This window comes from Sciurus carolinensis, chromosome 10 (assembly GCF_902686445.1).
Source record: "Sciurus carolinensis chromosome 10, mSciCar1.2, whole genome shotgun sequence".
In the NCBI taxonomy this organism is placed as follows: Eukaryota; Metazoa; Chordata; class Mammalia; order Rodentia; family Sciuridae; genus Sciurus; species Sciurus carolinensis.
This window is the reverse complement of record NC_062222.1, coordinates 71,567,282-71,590,245: the sequence shown is the minus strand read 5'-3', so window position 1 is coordinate 71,590,245 and position 22,964 is coordinate 71,567,282. Positions and strand designations below refer to the sequence as shown.

The following is a 22,964-nucleotide window of genomic DNA, read 5'->3' as shown; positions in this document are numbered from 1 at the left end:
AATTTGTGAGTTTTCACTTTAATTATTAATAGTTATTGCTTTAGCTCCTAGAAGTTTCTCAGTAAATACATTCTTTTACTGTTAGTACAGTTTTGAAAATCTAATATACTGTAGTGATTCCTTTTCATTTTTCATGAAGCTGAAAATCTACAGAGCATGTGAATAGTATGTCCAATCCTTTAGTTTGTCATTTTATTCAGTAGTTATGGTGATGTTATTCATAGTGCTTCTACTTGAAGGATGTCCTCTTTAGTTCCTTGGCCTTCTGATTCTAGAACATGAAACACAATCTGAAATGATAATGGTAATTTTCAGACTTGAGAGTTTTTTTGGTGGGTTGGTGGGGGTTGCACTTTCTGAAGGATTTTCTTTTACATCATTTTTTTTTTTGTTCACTCCAGTTTTCTGATTCTGTTCCTTTATTTTAAAATTCATTACTAATATGTTTGTAGAAAGTAAAATTTTGACAAGTATTAAAATATTTCTTTTCTTTCAAGGGTAAAGGAAGGTATTTATTTGAAAGTAGTTGGTCTGCTTTAAATTCTGGTCAGTTTGAAGGTTACCATGAAGAGATTTTGGTGATACCAGCTCAAATTTTGTGGAGTAAAACACTGACTCTGATTCTGTTTGTCAAAGCACATTTGTGGCACTCTTTTTTGGGAAAGACTGAGTATTTTTTCTCATTTACCAAACCAACAAACTTGATTTTTCTTTCTTTCTTTTTCCTTCCTTTTTTTTTTTTTTTTTTTTTTTTTTTTTTTGTGGTGCTGGGGACTGAACGCAGGGCCCAGTGTATGCTTGGCAAGAGTTCTACCATTGAGCTATACCTCCAGACCACTGATTTACTTTTTAAAATGTAAGGTAGATTTTGCATGGATTGTTTCCTAGTTATAGGGGAAAAGAAAATAATGTCTTCTCAATTTGTATTTAGAGTGGCAACACTGCTTTTCTGGCATTTTTGAGTTTTTATATTAATATTAGCAGAATAAATATACACAGTGGCTTCTGTTCCTATTATTTTTTTGGCAGAGATTGAACTCAGGGCCACACAACATGTGGGTAAATATCACTGAGCTACATTCCTAGACAGCCTTCTGTTATAGAACCTAACAATTATTTTATTTCATGTGATTATTCTTATAATTATTCAGTAATAATTATGATAAACTAAAATATAAAGCATTTTTATTACATATATTAGTTTTAAAAATCAATTTTAAAGATTTATAATGTAAGCAGCAGCCCTGTACCCCACTACATTCAATTCTTTTTCTCGTTTTTTTAGGTAATAGATCTGTTTTTTAATTTATCTTAGGAATTATCTGTTGACTTCTTACCAAAACATGTCTCACTTCTCCATACTCAGTTGTTTTTAGTCATTGTTTGCATTATTAAATGGCTACCTAAAATGTCATTTCTTATAGATCAGCAGTGTCTGTGATTACATTTCCATTCTTTTACAACTTTTTATTTTCCCTATCCTGAATAACTGCCTCTCTCTTTTCCACATAGGTAAATTTTGGAGTAAAGATGTTTTATTTTTCCTTCAGGTCTTTCCCATGTTCGTTGGTAGTTGTTTTCAAATGTTTGCATAGAATCATATAGTTTGTCAATTCCCCTCGTCTCTGGAGACCTCTGAGTTGCTGTTCCTGTAGACGCGATGCTTTCAGGCCTACCACCAAACTGCCCTCGTGATTTAGGTCCCTATTTTTGTCCTTTGTCTTCCACATTTTTTGGACATCACCCTCACTTTGTTGAAGCATAGCCTCGAAAAATTTCCTGTGAAATGATGCATAGCAGATGAATGCTTCATATTCATACATCTCTAAAAATACCGCTGGTCTATTCTCATAGTTGCTTGCTTTAGCCAGGTTTTTGCACCTGTTGTTAGACTTTTACTTAGCACTCCAGCTTGGAGGCCAAGGCCTCACTCTTGCCTTCCACGGAGCCATTCAGTTTCTCTAGAATACACCTTCAGTCACCCCTGATATGTCATTTCTGCTGAAAGTTAGTCATGTCTTACAGTTTCCAAATGTTGCAGGCATTTTTATTTAGTTCTCCTTGGCATGTCTTCAGTTATCTTTGTTCTTGCGAGTTTTCTCCTTAATTTCTTGTAATGTTGTTTTAGTGGTATACCAGGATAGAACAGATACATTTCTACTTGCTCAAAACAGAAACCCTTACCAAGTTCTTTCATTTTTCTCTTGGCTTAAAACAATTTCTTACTTTCTCTCATAGTCCTATGAATCAACTGGCTTAAATGGATCATTTCTAACTCAGGGCCTCTCGTGATTGCACTAAGAAGGAGGCTGTTGCTAAAGTCATTTAAGTCTTGAGTTGGCTTGATGTCCAAGATGCAAATTACTGCTGACTGTTAATGTGAGCATCTAGAATGACCTCTCCCTGTGATGTGCACATCACAGAGTACAGTGGTTGGGTTCTGGATGGGGAGCATGACAAGAGTTCTACTAGTTTTTTGTAAAACTAGTTTTAAAAAGTGAAAACATAATATACACTCATAGTAAAAACAATTTTAGACTGAAAAGGAGTATTCGGTGAAACCATCTTCCTGCCTCAGAGCCTTACTATCTCCAGGGGCTTACTGCAGTTATTTCAGAAATCTCCTATCCCCCACTCCCCTCCTTCCCCTCCTTTTTTTTTCTTGCTGTGCTGGGGATTGAACCCAGAGCCTTGTGCATGCTAAGCAAGCACTCAACCGCTGAGCTTTATACCTAGTTCTTATGATTTTATTTTGAGACAGATTTTGAGTTGCCCATGTTAGCATCTAATTTGTGATCCTCTTGCCTGAGCTTCCCTGGTAACTGGGATTATAGGCATGCGTTACCATGCCTACTCCTTACCCATTTTCTTATACAAATAAGAGCAGACTATTCTCTACCTGTTTTTTCCACTTAATATAGTGCATAGTTGTTTTTATATCGACACCTCTAAATTGATCTCATTTTTTCCATATCTATAGTTACATCTATGTTGCTGTACAGCGATATTTGGCAGAATGTCAGCATATAAGGTGACTACTATTCCCTTGGCTTACTTCCCCTTGGTGGTTTGCTATAACTTCTCAATTGAGTGGGGACAGATAAGTGAAATTTATTTTCTTTGTTGTTTCTGCTTATACATTTTACACATCTCCTCCCAATCAACCCCTTTTTAGTAGTTTTTGTTTCATACATTAAACCTTTGGACTCATAAAGTAAAATCAGTATTTTTTTTTTAACAATATAGTGATTTCTGCCTTAGTTTCACTTTTGCAATGATTTCTCCTTAATCCTGAAACATAAAGAAGGATCAGTGGGTGCATGAAGAAAGGGAAGAGGGCCTACCTCAGAAAAGGGGTTGGAATGATGCAAAAGTATGAGAGAAGAAATATCAGGTGCCATAAAAAGTGGAGGATAAGCAGTCCTCTGTCCAGCGACTGGCAGGGAAGAGCATCCAGGAAGAGCAGCCAGCTAGCTGTGCTAGGCATGGGACTTGGGGTGGGGGTGTGGTTCTGGGCCTATAGCATGCACCAGAGACTGGCAAGGTAGGCAAGATCCACATCTTTTTTTTTTTTTTTAATTTTATTTATTTTTATTTTTACAGACTGAATTTTGATTCATTGTACAAATCTTGAGTAGCTTTTTATGTCATGAGTAGGGTTTGGACTGTATCCCTGAAATTCCACTTGAGGATTCCACGCTAAGAGAAGATATAATGAGGTTATACTTAAATGAAGGGGTTTGGGAGACATTAGCAGTAAGATGAGGTAGGAAACTACTGCTACAATTCATACTAAAGAGAGTATGGTACAGAATCCTTAAGGTTAGTAATTACTACTAAGAGGGTTATGAATTTGAAAAATAAAGATACTATTAGTTGATCTTAGAACCCAACTGTTATTTTATGAAAATTTATGAAAAACCGTTTTATATCCCTATTTACTTTATTAAGATAATTACATATTTATCTGCAGTTGTAAAAAAATAACAGTTCCCTTTTATGCTTTTCCCAGTCTCCACCAATTGTAACATTTTTCAAAACTATAGTATCACATAGGAAATTGACTTTAGTACAATCCTACAAATATTACTCTTAAAATACACCCTCTTAGTAAGCTAAGAGATACTGGGTGAAATGATGAAACTTTTAATACAAAGTTTTTAACATAGAATTTTATATCTATTACTGTTTTAAGCATGGCCTAAATATGGCTCTTTCAAACTATAAATCCCAGCTATGTGACTTTTGTTTTTTTGATTCCCAGGGCTCAATGCAGGATCTGACATTTAGATTCCTACTACATATCTATTGGATAAATGGTTAAAAGACTGAGACTGTGCAGTGCACACACAGTGCTTTTCAGTGCTACTTTCTTACCATCACTGTTTTACTCGTGGTTTTGAGTTGGTTAGCAGCATTATGAGCTTGGTCTAATGAAGTTAGACGTTAAGAGAGAAGTGAGGAAACAGTGTGCTATGTTGAGATATTTGTACCTTTCACAAATCTTTGGAAGTTGGTTAAGTGATATTCCAGAGGCCCTGTCAGAATTTTTGTTTTATTGCAGTGGTCAGATGACATTGGAAAGTATAGGCCTTCACAGATTTTAAAAGCAGAGATAGCCCATGCTATTCCCTTGATGTTGAATTTTATTGAAATGCAACATAGATATATTTAGGTCTGACTCCCTCATCAAGGGCCACAAAATTAAATGACTTGTTTCCTAGCATTCAGGATGACTCACTATCTAGGACCTGGAAGTCATTCTGACATTTAGTTAATTTTATCATAAAGTGAATTTGATAGATAACAAGGAAAAAAAAAAGATTGATACTGAAACTAATAAGACAAATCTTTAAAGACTAGATACATAGGGGTTGGGGTTGTGGCTCAGTGGTAGAGCACTTGCCTAGCATGTTTGAGGCCCTGGATTTGATTCTCAGCACTGCATAAAATAAATGAATAAAATAAAGGTCCATCAACAGCTAAATATCTATTTTATATATATATATATATATATATATGTATATATATATGTATACACACACACACATACATACATGTGTGTGTATATATGTATGTGTATACATATATACATATATACCCACACATAAAGACTAGACACATATAAAAAAGAATTCATCAGATTGGTGATTTGGATTTAGGGCTTTTTAGAAACTTGAGCAGCCATATGTTTAGCAGTGGTGGGTAAATGAACTTAATGTGTTTGACCCTTCATCACCTCAGTATCTGTTTATCTAATGAGAATTATACACATATTCTATTTAGTAAATATTTTGTTGGGCTGGGGATGTATGTAGCTTGGTGGTAGAGCACACTCTATGTGCAAGGCCTTGGATTCCAGCCCCAGTACCACAAAGAAAAAAATTTTTTCCTTAATCTCAGCTGATATACTGATTGATTTGTATGACAGTTTCTACAGTGCATATTTAAATTTGTTTGTAAATAGCTCAATTGTAGTTTAGTGTCTGAATAAAGGCCCACATAAGGCAGCATGCTTTTGCATTTATTTAATATGATGTTAGACATTTTTGGAGTTTTGATGGTTTTTAGTGAATGTAATGAAAAATCTAACCAGGTAAAGAATGAGGGAAGAGTTGGTGAACTCCACTATTCACACCTGGGTCCATCTTAATGACTGTTTTTAAAACAACTTTATTTTTTCTTGATAGTTTGTCTCTTCAACTAGTCTTTGAATACCAGTACCTATCATATTTATTTCATTTTATATGTATCTTGTGTCTGGCATGTCATAAATGCTCAATATTGTTTATATTGTTTGTCCATTTTTCTGAAATTTCCTCAATCTCATCTTTTGGACTTTTCAGTGCTTCATTTTTTCTGTCCTACTTTTGTGATCTTCTTAATAAATCTCATTCTCTTTTGTTCTCCTTTGAATACACTTTCCTGTGGTCTATTGGATAACTGGTTCTTCCCTAACCACCTGGGGAACTCCTTGATACTGGACAACAGGATGTACAAACTTTATTGTTGCAGACAGCACCAGGGACAATATTGTGTTCGTGAACGATGATCAGTAAGTGTAGTTAAGCATGATTATATATCCAGAGCTGTGTATCAGGAAACCCTTCTAATGAATACTTTTATTTATAATAGTAAAAATAAGGTCTGTAATTTTAATTGGAAACACAGCCATATAAATATCCTTTGCTAATTAGGAAAAAAGTAAGACTGAACCTAAATGGACAAAATATCCTTACCATAGATTTATTAAAATATAGCACATGTACATTTTTTATATTTAAAAATAAAATATTCACATGGCTGTATTGTTGCAGATGAAAATGATGAAGTTCATATATTCCTTTTTCAACATGTTTTTTAAAATTTTTATTTGTTCTTTTTAGTTAAACATGACAGATAATGTATTTTGATATATTTATACAAACATGGAATATATCATATTCTAATTAAGATCCCAGTTTTGTGGATGTACACAATGTTGAAATTCACTGAGATGTATTCATATATGTACACAGGAAAGATTAATTCCACTGTCTTCCCTATTCCTATCCACCCTTCCTGCCCTTCATTTCCCTTTGTCTAATCCACTGAACTTCTATTCTTCCCTCCCCCCCCACCTTGTTAACATCTACATATCAGAGAGAGCATTTGACCTTTGTTTTTTGGATTGCCTTATTTCACTTAGCAGTCTCCAAATCCACCCATTTACTATCAAATGTCACAAAGTCATTCTTCTTTATAGCTGAGTAATATTCTATTGTGTATATATACCCCGTTTTACTTATCTGTTCATCTGTTGATGGGCATCTAGGTTAGTTCCACAGTTTAGATATTGTGAATTGAGCTTCTATAAGCCATTGACTTGGCTACATCACTGTAATATGCGGATTTAAAATCCTTTGGATATATACTGAAGAGTGGTGTAACTGGGGCAAATGGTAGTCCTATTCCTAGATTTTTGAAGAATCTCCATACTACTTTCCAGAGTGGTTGCATCGATTTGCAGTCCCACCAGCAGTGTATGAGTGGGACATTTTTCCCACATCCTCACCAATATTTATTGTTGCTTATATTTTTCATAATTGCCATTCTGACTGGAGCAAGATGAAATCTCAGTGTAGTTTTAATTTGCATTTCTTTAATTGCTTAGAGAACTTGAACATTTTTTCATATGTTTGTTAACTGTTCATATTTCTTCTTTTGAGATATGTCTGTTCAGCTCTTTAACCCATTTATTTATTGGGTTATTTATTTCTTTGGTGTTAAGTTTTTTGAGTTCTTTGTATATCCTGGAAATTAACATTCTTATCTGAGGTGCAGGTGGCAAAGGTTTTCTCCCATTCTATAGGCTTTCTCTTCACACTCTTGATTGTTTCCTTTGCTGTGAAGAAACTTTTCAGTTTGATACCACCCCTTTATTGATTCTTGATTTTGCTTTTTGTGCTTTAGGAGTCATGTTGAGGAATTTGGTTCCTAAGCCAACCTGTTAGAGTGTTGGGTCTACATTTTCTTCTAGTAATGCAGGGTTTCTGGTCTAACACCTCAGTTTGATTCACTTAGAGCTGAGTTTTGTGCAGTGTGAGAGATGGGTTAAAATTCATTCTCCTACATATGGATTTCCAGTTTTCCCAGCACTATTTGTTGAAGAGGCTATCTTTTCTCCTGTGTATGTTTGTGGTGCCTTTGTGTAGTCTCAGATAATTGTATATGTGTGAGTTTTTCTCTGTGTCTTCTATTCTAGTCCATTGGTCCTCCTGTCTGTTTTGCTGCCAATACATGCTGTTTTTGTTATTATAGCTCTATAGTATAGTTTAAAGACTGATTATTATGATGCATCACTTTTCTCACTAAAGATTGCTTTAGCTATTCTGGGCCTCTTATTTTTCCAAAGGAATTTTCTGATTGCCCTTTCTATGAAGAATGTCATTGACTTTGTAATAGGAATTGCATTAAATCTGTTTAGTGCTTTTGGTAGTATGGCCATTTTGACAATATTAATTTTGCTCATCTGAGAACATGGGAAATCTTTCCATTTTCTAAGGTCTTTTTCAATTTCTTTCTTTAGTCTTCTGTAATTTTCATTGTAGAGGTCTTTCACCTCTTTTGTTAGATCGATTGCCAAGTATTTTATTTTAGGCTCTTGTGAATGGGATAGTTTCCTAATTTCTCTTTCAGCTGATTCATCATTGGTATATAGGAACACAATTGATTTATGGGTGTTAATCTTTTATCTGACTACTTTGCTGAAAGCATTTATGAGTTCTAGCAGTTTTCTCATGGAGTTTTTGAGTCTTCTAAATGTAGAATCATGTCCTTCACAAATAGGATTAGTTTGAGCTCTTCTTTTTTCTATTCATATCCCTTTAATTTCTTTCTTTTGCCTGATTTTTCTGGCTAGAGTTTCCAGGACTGTGTTGAATATAAGTGGTGCAAGAGGGCATCCCTGTCTTGTTCCAGTTTTTAGAGGAAATGCTTTCAGTGTTTCTCTGTTCAGAATGATGTTGGCTTTGGGTTTGGTGTATAAAGCTTTTACAATGATGAATTATGTTCCTACTATCCCTAGTTTTTCTAGTGTTGTAAACATGAATGGATGCAGTATTTTGTTAATTCCTTTTTCTGCATCTATTGAGATCATCATGTGATTCTTATCTTTGTCTGTTGATGTAATAAATTGTATTTATTGATTTCTGTATGTTGAACCAGCCTTGCATCCCTGGGATGAACCTCACTTGATCATGGTTTACTTTCTTCTTAATGTGTTTTTGTACGTGATTTGCCAGATTTTATTGAGAATTTTTGCATCTATGTTCATCATGGATGTTGGTCTGAAGTTTTCTTTCCTTGATGTGTATTTGTCTGGTTTTGGTATCAGTTTCATAGAATGAGTTTGGAATGATTCCCTCCTTCTCTGTTTTATGGAATAATTTGAGGAGGAATGGTGTTAGTTCTTCTTTGAAGGTTTGATGGAACTTGGCTGAGAATCCATCTGTTTCTGGGCTTTTCTTTGTTGGTAGACTTTTGATGTTATCTTCAATTTCATTACTTGAAATTGAACTGATTAAATTTTCTATGTCCTTATGGTTCAATTTTGGTATGTCATATGTCTCTAGAAATTTGTCAATTTCTTGAAGATTTTCTGATTTTTTGGAGTACAACTTTTCAAAATAGTTTCTGATTTTTCTATTTCAGTATTGTCTGTGGTGATATATCCATTTTCATCATGAATTTTAATAATTTGAATTTTTTCTCTCTTTTGGTTAGCTTGGCTAAGCATTTATCCATTTTATTTTTTCAAAGAAATAACTTTGTTTTGCTGATTTTTTTTTGAATTTTTCATTTTGGTTTCATTGATTTTGGCTCTGATTTTAATCATTTCCTCTCTCCTACTGATTTTGATGTTGATATATTCTTTTTTGAGGGCCTTGAGATATAATGTTAGATTATTTATTTGGTGTCTTTTCTTTTAATAAAGGAGCTCAGTGCTATGAAGTTTTCTCTTAGAACCACCTCTATAGTGTCTCAGAGATTTTGATATGTTGTATCACTATTCTTATTTACCTTTAAGTATTTATTTATTTATTTCACTCCTGATTTCTTCTGCTATCTATTCATCATTCAGTAGCATATTATTTAATAGCTGAGTGCTAGAGTAGCTTACATTTTTATCTTATTGTTGATTTCTACTTCCATTCCATTAAGATCTGATAAAATGCCAGGCATTATTTCTTTTTTTTTTTTTTTTTTTTTTTTTTTTTTTGTATTTTTAAGAGTTGTCTTATAGCTTATTATGTGGCTTTAGAAAATCATGTGCTGCTGAGAAGAAAGTGTATTCAGTCATTGATGTATGAAATATTCTCTATATATGTCTGTTACAAAGTCTAGATGGTTATTTGCACTTTTTAGTTCTGTAGTGTCTTTATTTTGTTTGTTTGGATGATTTACCTAGTGTTGATAGAGGCATGTTAAAATTATCCTGTGTTATTGGGTTGTGACCTCTTTGATTCTTGATATTGAGGAGCATTTGTTAGATGTACATAGATGCTCCATTATTTGTGGCATAAATATTTATTTCTTCTTCTTGTATAATTCCCTGAAGCAGTATGAACTGGCCTTTTTCTTTTCTGATTACTTTGCTTTGAAGTCCACTTTATCTTATAATAGAAATCCCTAATTTTTTATGAGAACCATGTGATTGATATGTTTTTTTCCCATCCTTTCACCTTCAGTCTGTGGATGTCTTTGCCTATGAGGTGAGTCTCTTGGAGATAACATATTGTTGGGTATTGGTCTTTATCCAAACTGCCAGTGTTTATCTTTTACTTGATGAGTTTATGCCATTTATATTCAGTGTTTTATTGAGAGATGATTTTTATTCCCTGTCATTTTGATTTATTTCTATTTTTTAATTTGAATTAGTTTCTCCTTTTATTGACTATTCTTCTAGTGTAGTTCCTCTTTTTTGGTTTTCAATTTTATTTTTCATTTCTTCTTCATGAAATATTTTATTGAGTGTGTTTTATAGTGCAGGCTTTCTTTTAACTTTTTTTTTAATCAAGGCATTTATTTCATCATCAAATCAGAAGCTTAATTTTACTGGATATAGTATTCTTGGTTGGTATCCATTTATTTCATAGCTTAGTATATATTATTCTAAGACCATCTAGCTTTTAGAGTCTGGGTTGAGAAAACAGCTGAAATCCACTGTGGTGTTGGTGGATTCTGCTATTAAGGTGTTTTCATTTGTTTGGGACAGTTTATTCCCTTGCTTTTTCATACTGTTTATGCGTCTCCCTCCCCATTTATCAGTTTGAATCTGAGGTGGCGGAGTTTGTGCCCTTTCAACTTATAGTGTCCCTGAAGATTTCTAGTACCTCATGTTTTGGGGGAAAAAAATAACAACAACCAATGCAGCATTAAACTAAATACTCAGTTTCTGTCATGACATTATGTTAATTTGCACAATAAACAGAAATGGTATGATAAGCGATTGCCAACAGCAAAAACTTTAAGTTTACAAAGGGTTTGCTATTTTGAAAGGTGAACAGAGACAAACACGCAGAAGACATGTAGAATGTGATGGTTATGAGGGAGGAGGAATGAAAGTATAATTAAAAAATTAAAGAGTGAAAGAACAATAGATTTTAGCTGTTAGCAAAAGAAAAAAGAGAAAGAAAAGAGAAATAGAGAAGTTACAAACAATACAAAACTTAAATATACTAATCCAAAACCCTACCCCTTAAAAGATAGAATCATAAATATCTATCTTCAAAAAATGCTAGAAATGTGAAAAGTGAGACAAAAATGTGTGTGTACATATGTCCATGAGCCATCTAATCAAAAAAGAGGAGAAAAAAGAAAGTAAAAAAGAAAAAAATACATTAAAAATTAAGAAAAAAAATGTTCCTGATGAAAATTAAGGAATTGTTTCCATTGTGGTAGTCAGAAATGTCAGTGAGAATGTATATTTCTTGTCTGTTCCCATCTTTCCAATTTTTTCCCCGAGGATGTACTGCGAATGAGTAGTAGTTGCAGGCTGTCAATCCTTCCTCATTTTGTGTTGTTGGTCAAATTACTTCCCTTTTCCACAGTATGAGGTGAGGCAGGTTGGAGAATGTCATCTGCTCCACTCTCAGGGTGGATTCGCTGTATAGTTCTGTAAGAGGAGTTCCCATACGTGAAGCTCCCAGAGGCAGGTTTCCATTTAGGTATGCCCCAGGTTGAATGGCAGTTGGTCAGATTTTAAATCAGTGCACCTCTAGAGCCTGGCAGCTGCTGATCCATGCCGGGAGTCTGTACCCCAAGAATCTCTCCTGTGTTTACTCCTGCTGCGAAGGAGCCGGTCCTTAACCCCTCCGCCACCTGCAGATCCCATCCTTCCAAGCCTCCTGGGCCCAGTCCCCTAGTGCAAAGTCATTCCTACCCACCAGATGAATTCCTGACCCGCCCCAGCTGACTTGCAAGCCACCAGACTCAAATGTTTAGAGGGACCTCTTTTCTCTCAAGGTCTAAATGCCCACATTCCCCTGGATAAAACACTTTATCTGCCTGAATTTCTCCTGGGTTCTAGGCACAGTCTAGGTCATGTGGAGGGCCCCTGCCAGGTCGCCTCTTAGGCACAAGGAGACATGGGGTGTCTTTCCTGCATGAGGATATAGTGTAGCTCATCCACCTCACTGAGAAACTGTTTATCTACTTTCCTGGTTTCACGCCATCAGGCGGCTTGGAAATCAGCCACTCCTATACCTCCATCTTCTCATCCCCCCCACCCCCCTTTTTTTTTCTTTAGAACCAATTAAATAGATGAACTTTTGACTTTTTCCTCCTCAAAACCTCAGTGACAGTGGCCAGCTCCACTTACATTCCCATGCAGGCAGTGATGCCCAGTGAGGATGAGCAGATACCATACCACATCTGTTTCTTCAGGAAGTTGGAAGAGCAAAAGCTTGTTTTTCCTAAAAAAATGTTTAGGTATGCTAGGGAAACACTTTATATCTCCTAGGCTTGAGTCAGAGAAGTATATGATCTTAATCTATCTAGTAATCAGCTAATTAAATCCTTTAGGGGAAACTGGATCAAGTAAGAGTTGAGTTTCTAAGACTGTTTAAAGTGTCCATTAGGAAAATATTGCATGATTCTGCTGGTAATTTTGTTTGAAGAAATGCTTAAGGGTGAATAATACTACATACTTTCAAGAAAGAAAAAAATCCATGTATTATGGAGTTATATTTGTGAGGAGATAAATCACAGTTAATGAAATTGAAAAGCTCCCAAGGATGTCCTGGGAGAGTTAAGGGCTCTGTTAGACAATAAAGGAGGTTCCAGCTGCATGTCCCATGTCTCAGCTTTTCCCTTTCTCCGTCAGCCTTTGCACCAAGTCCAGTCTACATTCAGCTTCAGCCACGGATCAGTTGACATAAATCAGCATAGAAATTACATTATTACTTCAGCTGCTTGACAAATCTACCTGCTACGGAAGAAAAACTTTAAAACAGTGATATTAAAAGGAGTCTTTTATATGGTTGGCAACTGCAATGCCACAAATTCCAGTTTTGGCCCCCTCCCCATTCTTGGTCTCTCAGATAGCATAATGACTTTCACTTATGTTTCCACTCGAAAAATATTTGTTACTTTTGCAGTTTAGTTAAATTACTCTATAGATGACAAATAGGAGGTGGGAACCTACCTGCTTCCTTTGGCACCCTCCCTTACACACTTACACGTTTAAATTCAGTCTGATCCAAGTTACCCACTATTTGGTTCTTTCCCCATTGAGAACAGCAGCACCCTTGCTTACTCTAGTGCGTACTATTGCCTTGATAAGTGAATACTGATTTTCAAAGGCCACTGTTTTATTTTATATAGAATAGATAGTTGGTTATTCATTTTCTCTCTCAGGGAACCTATTCCAAAGATGTTACAGAATACCTGGCTGTTCATCTGAAATCAGACTCAGTTTATGTGTTTTTTTCAGTATCCACCTCTGTTAAAAAAGCATATCTATATATCTTTAGAAGTTTACTGGCATATGGGGCAAAAAGTAGTTCTATTGCTTCTCATTTTAATATTTGATTATTAGATTTCACTTAAGTGATTTTTAGATTAAGATTTTTTAGTATGTTTTCATTGTGTAAAAAATTATTGGGATAGAAGTATAAACCCAAATACTAGTGAGAAATCTTAGAATTATTAAAAATATTATATTTCATTATAATTATTATAATATGGTTCTGAGAAATTTCAAGTTACTCTTCACCTGACTCTTGGCTGATATGGGTTTTTGTGGACCCATATGAGTCTTGAGTCTCAATAAGATCTGAGTATTATTCTAGCTTTGCGAGCCTCAGTATATTAACAAAACCTTTTGTATATTTTTCTTCATCTATAAAATGGAGATGATCCTATATCATAGAAATAGGGGAAGAATTAAATGAGCTAATATGTGTAAAATGCTTAGACAAGAGCCTGGAACCTAATGTGTTCAGTAGATATTAGCTGCCATGATAGTTATTATTAATTGACTATTGTATAGTGATTGAAAACATTCTGTACATACTCTTGAAGAACTTACTTTTTGTTGTGATGGAACTCAGGACCTCTTACAAGCTGGGCAAGATCTCTACCACTGAGCTACACCCCCAGCCCACTCGATGAATTGACATAACAAATTTTATTTAACTGAAATTCAGTTGTTTTTTATATCCACATATTAACAAGGGAGTAATTTATTTAATTAATACAAGAGAAGATGTCTGTTTAATTTGTGCCATGGAATATATTAGGCACTTTGGAGATTGCAAGATTGTTTTACTCAGGAAACTTACTTAAAATGCTTAATATAAGATAGTAGGAAAGATGGCATATGAGTAAGTGACTAAAATATGCCTGGATGTGATGTAGGAAATTGGTTTATTTGGGCTCAGGGAATCTTACGTACGCTTTGTACCAAATTGTACAGCAAGCACATGTTTTTTGTTCTTGAACAGGTTTCTGCATGTTTGTACTGAGCTTGGTGAAGAAACATTATCGTCTGCAGTTTTATATGGTGTGTATTAACCATTATTCTGTAGTCACCATGTGTAATTAAAAACTTTACCTCTCTCTGTATATTTTTTCTGTAGTGAGTAAATAACCTGCTAGTTGAAGTCTTGCTTGAACGTCATGGATATTTCCATGGATGACTATTAAATTTAAAAGGTGAAATTTCATTTAAAAAGTGAAATTGACAATATTTGAGGAATTAAAGTTTTTAACAGTTCTAAAAATTTACTAAAAACTTTTTCTAAATATTTGCAAAGACTAAATTTAATAAAGTATTTGAATCCCCTAAGTATGTGGAAATTTGGAGAGTTTTCATAGACACTCGATGGTTGCTAAGTCTGGGAAGCATCTACCATATTGTTTTGTAGAAATTATCTTTGTTTACTTGCTGTTAAAGTGAGCATAAAGGGAGCAGAGCATGTATTTTTCTGGTAGTTATGGTTAATGATAGAATTGCAAAATTCTTTTTGGCATAAGGTATTCAGTAAATTAAAGTCTATGTTTTATGAAATTTGTCACTTTCCATGATGAACTTTTCATTTCCTTAAAAATGTAGCTAATTATAACACTAAAACATGATGTAGTGTTTAGATCTGTGAATTCATGTATTAGTAAGGCTCATTTTAGGTGTGAGTTATATTTCATTTTGTGCTTTGCTTTTCTCCTTCAAGATATTCTGCTAATATCACTAAGAAATTGTAATATTTCTTACCTAATTTCAGGAGATCTGAAGGGTAAAATTCTAGTGAAAATCTGCAAACAATACAGACAAATTAGAAATAATAGACTCGCTTGTGAAAAACAGTCCTTCCTTGGTATCCTCAGGGAATTGGTTCCAGGACCTCCAGAATACCAAAATCCATGAATACTCAAGGGCCTTATATAAAATGACATAGTATTTTCATAGAACCCGCACTCATCCTCCCAAATGTTTTAAATAGCCTCTAGATTATATATAATACCCAACACAGTGTAAGTAGTTGTTGTATTCCATTATTTAGGTAATAATGACAGGAAAAATAAGTTTGTACATGTTCAGTACAGATGCAGTTTTTTCCCACCAAATATTTTCAGTCTGTGGTTGGTTGAACCCACAGATGGAAGACATGGATATGGAGAGACCACTGCATAAATGATACCTTTTGGGAGAAAATAAAAATTAGTTTTTCATTTTGAAGCAACTAGTGTAAAAGAATTGGGTCTCAAGCAGATTAAAAATAGAATAAAGCAAAACAACAAATATAAAATACTGTTTTCTAAAATGAGAACTGGGTTTGTTAAGAATAAATCATAATTCCAATTATTTTGAAAAGTCATGAAGTCCAGTTAAAATTACAATGTTTATGGTACATAGAAATGTTAGCCTCTCTTCATTCATATTCTTCTCACAGCAATTGTGCCAAAAGTCACTAAAATAGCCACCTCTCAGGCCAGAAGGATGAAACAGAGAGGCTTTTGAAAATTTGAAATTAAATACTGCCATAAAACAGACCTGTGAAGATATCAACTTTTATATCTCAAAAGGTGGAATTTAAGGGCAATTGAATCCTGCTGGTTTTAGAATCATTTGAAGTTAGAAACAGCTTTAAAGTTACCATGAAAAACTGTAAGGAAAATTTTTCAAAAATTTTCATCACTATAGAGTGCAGCTGAGGTAAAATGTTCTCTAAATGCCACAGCCTTATTGCATATTTCTCAATATTATTTAAATCATGTGACTCAATATTATGGTTTATTTTTTATGTGTTTTTTTAAATTTAGTAATATATCTCACTGTATTGGCATTCCAATTTGTATAAAATTAAGATTACCTTTAAATGTTTTCATCATTTTAAGATTCTAATAGGCAATATAATGAATATAATTTACTAACTGCATTTATTTTGTATGACCTTTTTTTTTTTACAAATTTTGACCAAGAGTTATGGCAGAAATTTGTATTTCAAATTGCTCTTGCTTCCTTGGCTGCACTGATCAGTTGTGTTCGCTAATTTTTGTGTTGTTGGGCTATTAACAGTTCGCATGGACTCATGTCACTTTACTGATAACTGTTACTCAGTCACATCTTGTCATCCAAAATCTGTTTGAAGGCATGATATGGTAAGGGAATAGTATTATGCTGTATTGTATTTATGTCTAACTTCTTTGAAACTCTTTAACATTAAGTGATGTTTTACAGGTGTCTACTAAAATGTACTATCTATTGTTCCTCTATTCCATTAAAAATTAGAGTGTTGCTTACTCTGTCAGTTGAAGACACAGTGGAAACCTTTCTTAAAGTTCCAAATATAATGCAGAAAGCTTCATAAAAACCTTCCAAATTACATCTTCAGATGCAAATTGATTGTAATGTGATCTTTTACATAGGATAGACTTTTAACAGTTTATTATTTACATGGAATGCAAAAAGAATATGAGAGTTTGCCTGTCAGCACACTGTGCTGGAAATGCATATTCTCTGGGTGGAAGCAAAGCTGGGTAGGTTTTCTTTTGCCTTTACATGGAAGTAGGTTTCCAGATTCCAGATGAATGAAATTGCTAGCTCTGTAGCAGTACTTGCTGATTTAGAAAGTATTTTATTAACTAAAAATTAATTGGAATGGAGAAAAAGCTTAAGACTATTCAAAAAAGTCTATTTCTCCAAGACTTTTGTCTAATACTGATTTGTTTTAAACAAATTAATTAAAATCTTTTACAGTTGTTGGTTTTTTCCAAGATAAATTTTACTCCCTTGAAAGCTTCATGTTTTTTACTAAGATGTGTATATGTGCATGTGTGTTATAAACCCTTGAAATCATTTATTTTAAAATTGTCATATAAAAACTTTTACTGGGGGGAACAGTTACAGTTCTGTCCATTTAGTAGGGTTTAATTCAATTGTAGGCTAAGATAAAAAGAATTAAAATTAATAATTGTTCCTGAAAGAGAATTTGCATTAAGGGCTTGATATAGATTAAGCAGATTGTACTCTGCCTAAACAAGTGACTCATTTCCATTTTTAAAGACTGCTTTTCTTAAATTAAATTTTATTGTTTGTAACTTGTTTCTTATAAAAGTAGAATTTGTGTCCCTATCTATAGAAATTGATTACTTAATATTTTTCTTAGTAAGATTCTCTTACTATGTTAGTTTATTTATAGATTATGCTCTGCTTAATTGCTAAATGGGCAAATTTGGTTGATATTTATTGCTTGTACTAATGTTTTTGTCAAGTGTTATATTCTGAACTAGGCCACTGTGTAATCCAAAGAGTTATTACATTGGTTCATTATGAGTCATAACTTATATGAGTATTTGCTGTTTAATCATAAGGACTTTTTTCTGCTGACTTTTTTCTTTAAAGGTTCCTTGTTCCAATATCAAGTGTTATCTGCAATGACATTACTGCTTACCTTTTTGGATTTTTTTTTGGAAGAACTCCTTTAATTAAGGTAATAGAAAAACATTACAAGCAAGCCATTTTTATATTAGCCACTGGGAACCATTTCCAAAATGATGCTGCTATTGTACAAGTTTTGATTTCTGCAGTACCCTGATTTTCCTTAGCTGCAACTAGCAGCTGCAGTGAAGGGACCTTTAGCTAAATTTCCCACTAATTCCATCTGGGTTCTTCACCAGCTACCCTTTTAAAACCTCAGTAAGGGCTAGACCCTATCAGGTATTCTCTGTCATCCCATCTTTCTGCTGGTTTCTTTCCCGCAGTCGTTGGTGCAGTTCTGTAGCCTACTCCCCAGCAGCCCATAGACTTCCCCCAGGTTATCTCCCAATGTTGTCTCCTTTATCAAACTTCCTGAAACAGAAAATTTCATCATCTTCCTATGTTCTTACCCATTCGTAAGATTTTTACATCCAATGCATTTCACAAAAGGATTTGGGGCTCTACTTAAAAAAATTGATACAAGTAATTATAAAAGGTTAAGGCAAGAGAAAGAAAAATACACAGGAACAGTCGTGTTGTTTTGTCTTAGATTTGGATCTGTTCATGGGCAATGGAGGCAAAGAAAGAAATTAATTAAGTTCTCTAGTTCTCATTTTGGGGAAGAAAGAAACAAACCAATTTTTCAGGCAAATGAAACCATTTTCTAGAACTGATTTCTTTATTTAGAAAAGGAACTTTTCATGTCAGGGCTTCAGATAGAATTCACTCAGTTGACAAATTAGGCAAAGTGTTCAATGATATTCCCACAAATATATTAATTAACTACTTTGATATTATTATTAAAGGTCAGTTTTGGAGTGAATGAAACTGTTGTTCAGGTATAAAACCTTATATTTATTCAGAGTGAGGTCAGGGTAGCCATAGTGTTCCTGGAGGAATACCCATCAGAAAACTCGCATAGACTCTTCCCACTATAGGAGTGCAGTCAGAGATCAGGCTGAGCCGTAGGGACACAGCCAGGTAAAATAGGCATCTTTAAAATGTCCTTAAAGCTGCTGCAGCACAAGAACAGGAATATAAATATTCAAGATGTCCATATAGGCTATTTTTGGATTAGTAAGCCTTCTGAAACACTATCAGAGCTGTAGAAGAATCTCAATGACCAATTTGAAACATATTTTATCAGAATGGATTAGCAGTATAATATACCCAGGTGATTGAGCAATTGACCTTTAAATTGACATGATAATGAGTCAACTTGATTTGGTAAGTTATCTTTAAACTAATTATATACTTCTGAATTTGAGATCATTCCTACTTCACAGCAGTAACACAGGCACTGAATCTAAGAAGCTCTATCTACCCCTTTTCTAAGGCAGAATTTTTACCAGATTTGTCATAAAACCATTTCTGCCACCCATTTTCATTTTGGCCTTTATAAACAACAAGACAAGAGGTCTGTAAAGACCTTGGGTATTTTTAACCTGTAACTTGTTTCTAACCTCATTAATTTCCCTCTGATATTTGGCTTCTGTTCCTGTTGTTCTAAAGAAATTATCATCACAAAGACTATCAGTGATCTTTTGATAATAAAATCCCGGCACCGTGTAGCCCTTATCTTATATGATACCTTTGGGCAATATAATGCGCCATCCACTCCTCAGTGTGTTTCTCCTGCCTCTGCATCACCAAATTCCAGACTTTCCTCTGGATTTCTCTCTCTGAATGCCCCATTGACTAGGAACACAGTAGCCCAGCTCTGGAACAAGCAGTGTCTATTCTTAGAAGCATAACATATTCCTTTCTTTCTGGAGATAGAGATTGTGAAAAAAGGGAGGAGGATATGCACATACTTTGGGGAACAAATGCAGTATTTTGGGCCATGGATTATTTTACTATCTCAGAAAGAAGTATGTTGTGTGTATTGCATTTTAGAAATATATGAAAATCTGGTGTGCTGCAGTGTCCTTGTTTCATTGTACTCATTCTGTTTTGGCCAGTAGCAGGTCAACAGGTCTGACTGAGTGTGTACTTAGAATGATTATGTGTCATTCTTATTCCAAGAGAAACGTGAAAGTCATAGGACAGTTATTTCAATATGGAGTTTATAGCTCTTTGAGAAGGGGAAAAAGCAAATAACTTGAGGCTATTTAACAGAAACAGATATTTGTGGTGTGTTACACCTTTGAGGGCCTACTATGTGTTAAGTGCTAATCAAAACATTTACACAAGTAAGTCAGGATTGTAGAATGAAGGAAAAAGAGTTTAAAACCATTCCATTAAGAATAAAGGAAATATAGATGTGCAGATATTGAGGGAATGCCTTGAATAGAGTTTGTGTGTCCATTGTGTTTTGTGATGCAGTAACTTTTAAATTTTATTTGGCCTTTTTTAGTTGTCTCCTAAAAAGACTTGGGAAGGATTCATTGGCGGTTTCTTTTCTACAGTCGTGTTTGGATTCATTGTGAGTTTTACTAGGATTTTTATTTTACTTATATTTTGTGAAAAACTGTGCTGAGTTTATTAGTCCATTTTAAACCTAAAAAATTAAACCACTAAATGTTAATAATATACTTATTGAAACCTAAACAGAACCAATACTGTACCCCAGTATCTGTCATCCTGGCTGCATATCAGGATCCCTCGAGACCTTAAACAAAATCTGTGTCCCAAACAAAATTTATGTTCCAGACTTATCCCAGAATGATTAACTTCCACAAGGTGGTTCTGTGTTTAACCAAATATAACATGCACATTTGTGCTGATGTGTTTTGGTATTCTCTAATGGCTGTTCTGCTTGATGAGGGGACGAAGGTGCTGGGATATGTGGTAATTTTTGAGTAACGACATTGAATGCAAATGATATTGGAGAGCTCTGTCTTGTTAATACATGCTGGTCAGTTGGCTCAGTGGGTGGTTCCTGCTGTAAGCCTAAGTTACAGAAAAAGTACTTTATGAATAATTAATGTTAACTTTTAGCCATGGATAATGGGTATTTTTCATGTTTAAAAATTAATTTATAATTATGAATTTAGGTTTTTATTTAAAGGTGACTAGTGAGAATTAATAAGGATGCAATAAAATGGTTAGATATAAAATAAACATACAAAAAGTTATTATTAGGAAGTTTAAATTTTTAAGAGTCTAGTCTCTGATAGTTGTCATTAATATAAAATATTAGCGATCCAAATATGGAGTAACTAGTAACAACATGAAACTTCAAGAGAGAGTAAATATACAAATAAATGGAAATGTGCCATTATTCTGGATGGGAAAACCACCATAATTCTGTTTAATTTATAAGTTTAGTTCATTCTCACTGAAAATTCTCATAGAATCTGGATGTTGTAATTGCTTGGAAGGCTGAGGCAGGAACATTGCAATTTCAAGGCTGGCCTCAGCAAGTTAGTGAGAGCCTGACTCAAATCTTTAAAAAATGCCAACAGGACTTGATAAAACTATTCTAAAGTTTTTATATATTATATTGATGAGGTAATAACTGATAAATGTAATAAAGAAAAAGGATCCAATCCCATCTAGTGTTTATCTGTCAAAAAGCAAGAATAATCAAAACTTAGGTAACTATAAGTGTTGGTATTATTAAAATTACACAATAGGAATACCTCATATCATTGGAAGAAAATAAAGATGCTCCACAAGAATGTAACATATGACAAAATAATAATTGGAAATTATATATATGTTTTACCCAAATGGTTTTGAGGAAACTGGAAGCAAAATCAATTTAATCTGTTCCTAGTATCAAACTTGAATTTCTGATATACTATTCTTAAGTAATATAATGGGGCAAGTGGCTGTAAGAGAAATGAAAAAGAGAATAAACCGTTATCTAGCAATTAAAATTTATAATAGGATATTTTATTTTATGTATCTTCCACTTCCATGGCTAAGGACAACTGATTTTAAAAATCACAGTGTTGTGGCCAGGGAAAGAACAATTAAGTTAAAGTTTTCTGGGTTGGTGAAGAATAGTGAGACTTTTCACTATATTATTCAGTAAAGTTTTCTTAGTAATTTTGAATTACTAGTTGAGTATTAATTGATAAAATTCATATAAACTGTGTACAACAAACATCAGTCCTTTACTCTTCTTATATACTGAAGTCAGTCTTTTATATCTTCTTTCTTCTAAGATTAAATATAAGTACTTTTTTAAAAAGTAAGATTTTGCTATAATGCTTTCCTAAGTGTTCAAATCAGCTTTTCTTTCTCTTCTTCACTACCCCACCTTATCCTTTCCCATCACACCCCCACCCTTTGTGTGATCATATAGAGATCTAAATGCTTTGAGAAACTATTTTGTTTTATAAAGGTCTTCCAAAATTTTTGCTGGGAAATTATGACCTTCAGACTTTAAAAATACATAGCAGAGGGGTTAGGTATATAGCTCAATGGTAGAACATTTGCCTAGCACCTGCCATGTCCTGAGTTTGATCTCTAGCACTGCAAAACAACAACAACAACAAAACATAGCAGAGAGTTAATACAGAGAAATTCTGGCATTGTGTGTGTGTATCTATATCTATCTATATATCTCTACCTAGGCAGTGTTTCATGAATTCTTTGTTATTCAGGCTGCCTATGTATTGTCCAAATACCAGTACTTTGTGTGCCCAGTGGAATACCGAAGCGATGTCAACTCCTTCGTCACAGAATGTGAGCCCACAGAACTTTTCCAGCTTCAGAGTTACTCACTTCCTCCCTTCTTACGGGCAGTATTGAGACAGGTAAAAGTAAAGGTTCAACATCACATGGTTGGGGGTCCTGTCTTTCAAAAAGTAAGCTTCCTCTAAAAGTGAGATTCAGATTTTTATAGGAACCAATTTTATGCATAATTAAGTTTGTGATGTAGAAATGCTTTTCATGTCTGATTAAAATCAATATATTCTCATGATTTTTATAAACAAAATGAGTTAATGAAAATTGAGTACTAGGAAGTTATTTACTTTATGATTTAATTACTCATGGTAATTCATTTGTGTTTTAAAAATATTTTAAAATATTTGATAGATTTTTACAAATC

At 34.0% G+C, this 22,964-nt stretch overlaps 1 protein-coding gene across 1 annotated transcript in view; it reads left to right on the top strand.

The window, feature by feature from the left end:
• Positions 1–22,964, top strand: part of Cds1 (CDP-diacylglycerol synthase 1) — a 70,627-nt gene that overhangs the window by 37,344 nt on the left and 10,319 nt on the right. Inside the window, exons 6-10 of the mRNA XM_047566719.1 lie at positions 14,487–14,545; positions 16,559–16,641; positions 17,885–17,972; positions 20,316–20,384; positions 22,516–22,668. Coding sequence (XP_047422675.1) covers positions 14,487–14,545; positions 16,559–16,641; positions 17,885–17,972; positions 20,316–20,384; positions 22,516–22,668 — 452 coding nt within the window. The remainder of the gene's footprint in view (positions 1–14,486; positions 14,546–16,558; positions 16,642–17,884; positions 17,973–20,315; positions 20,385–22,515; positions 22,669–22,964) is intronic.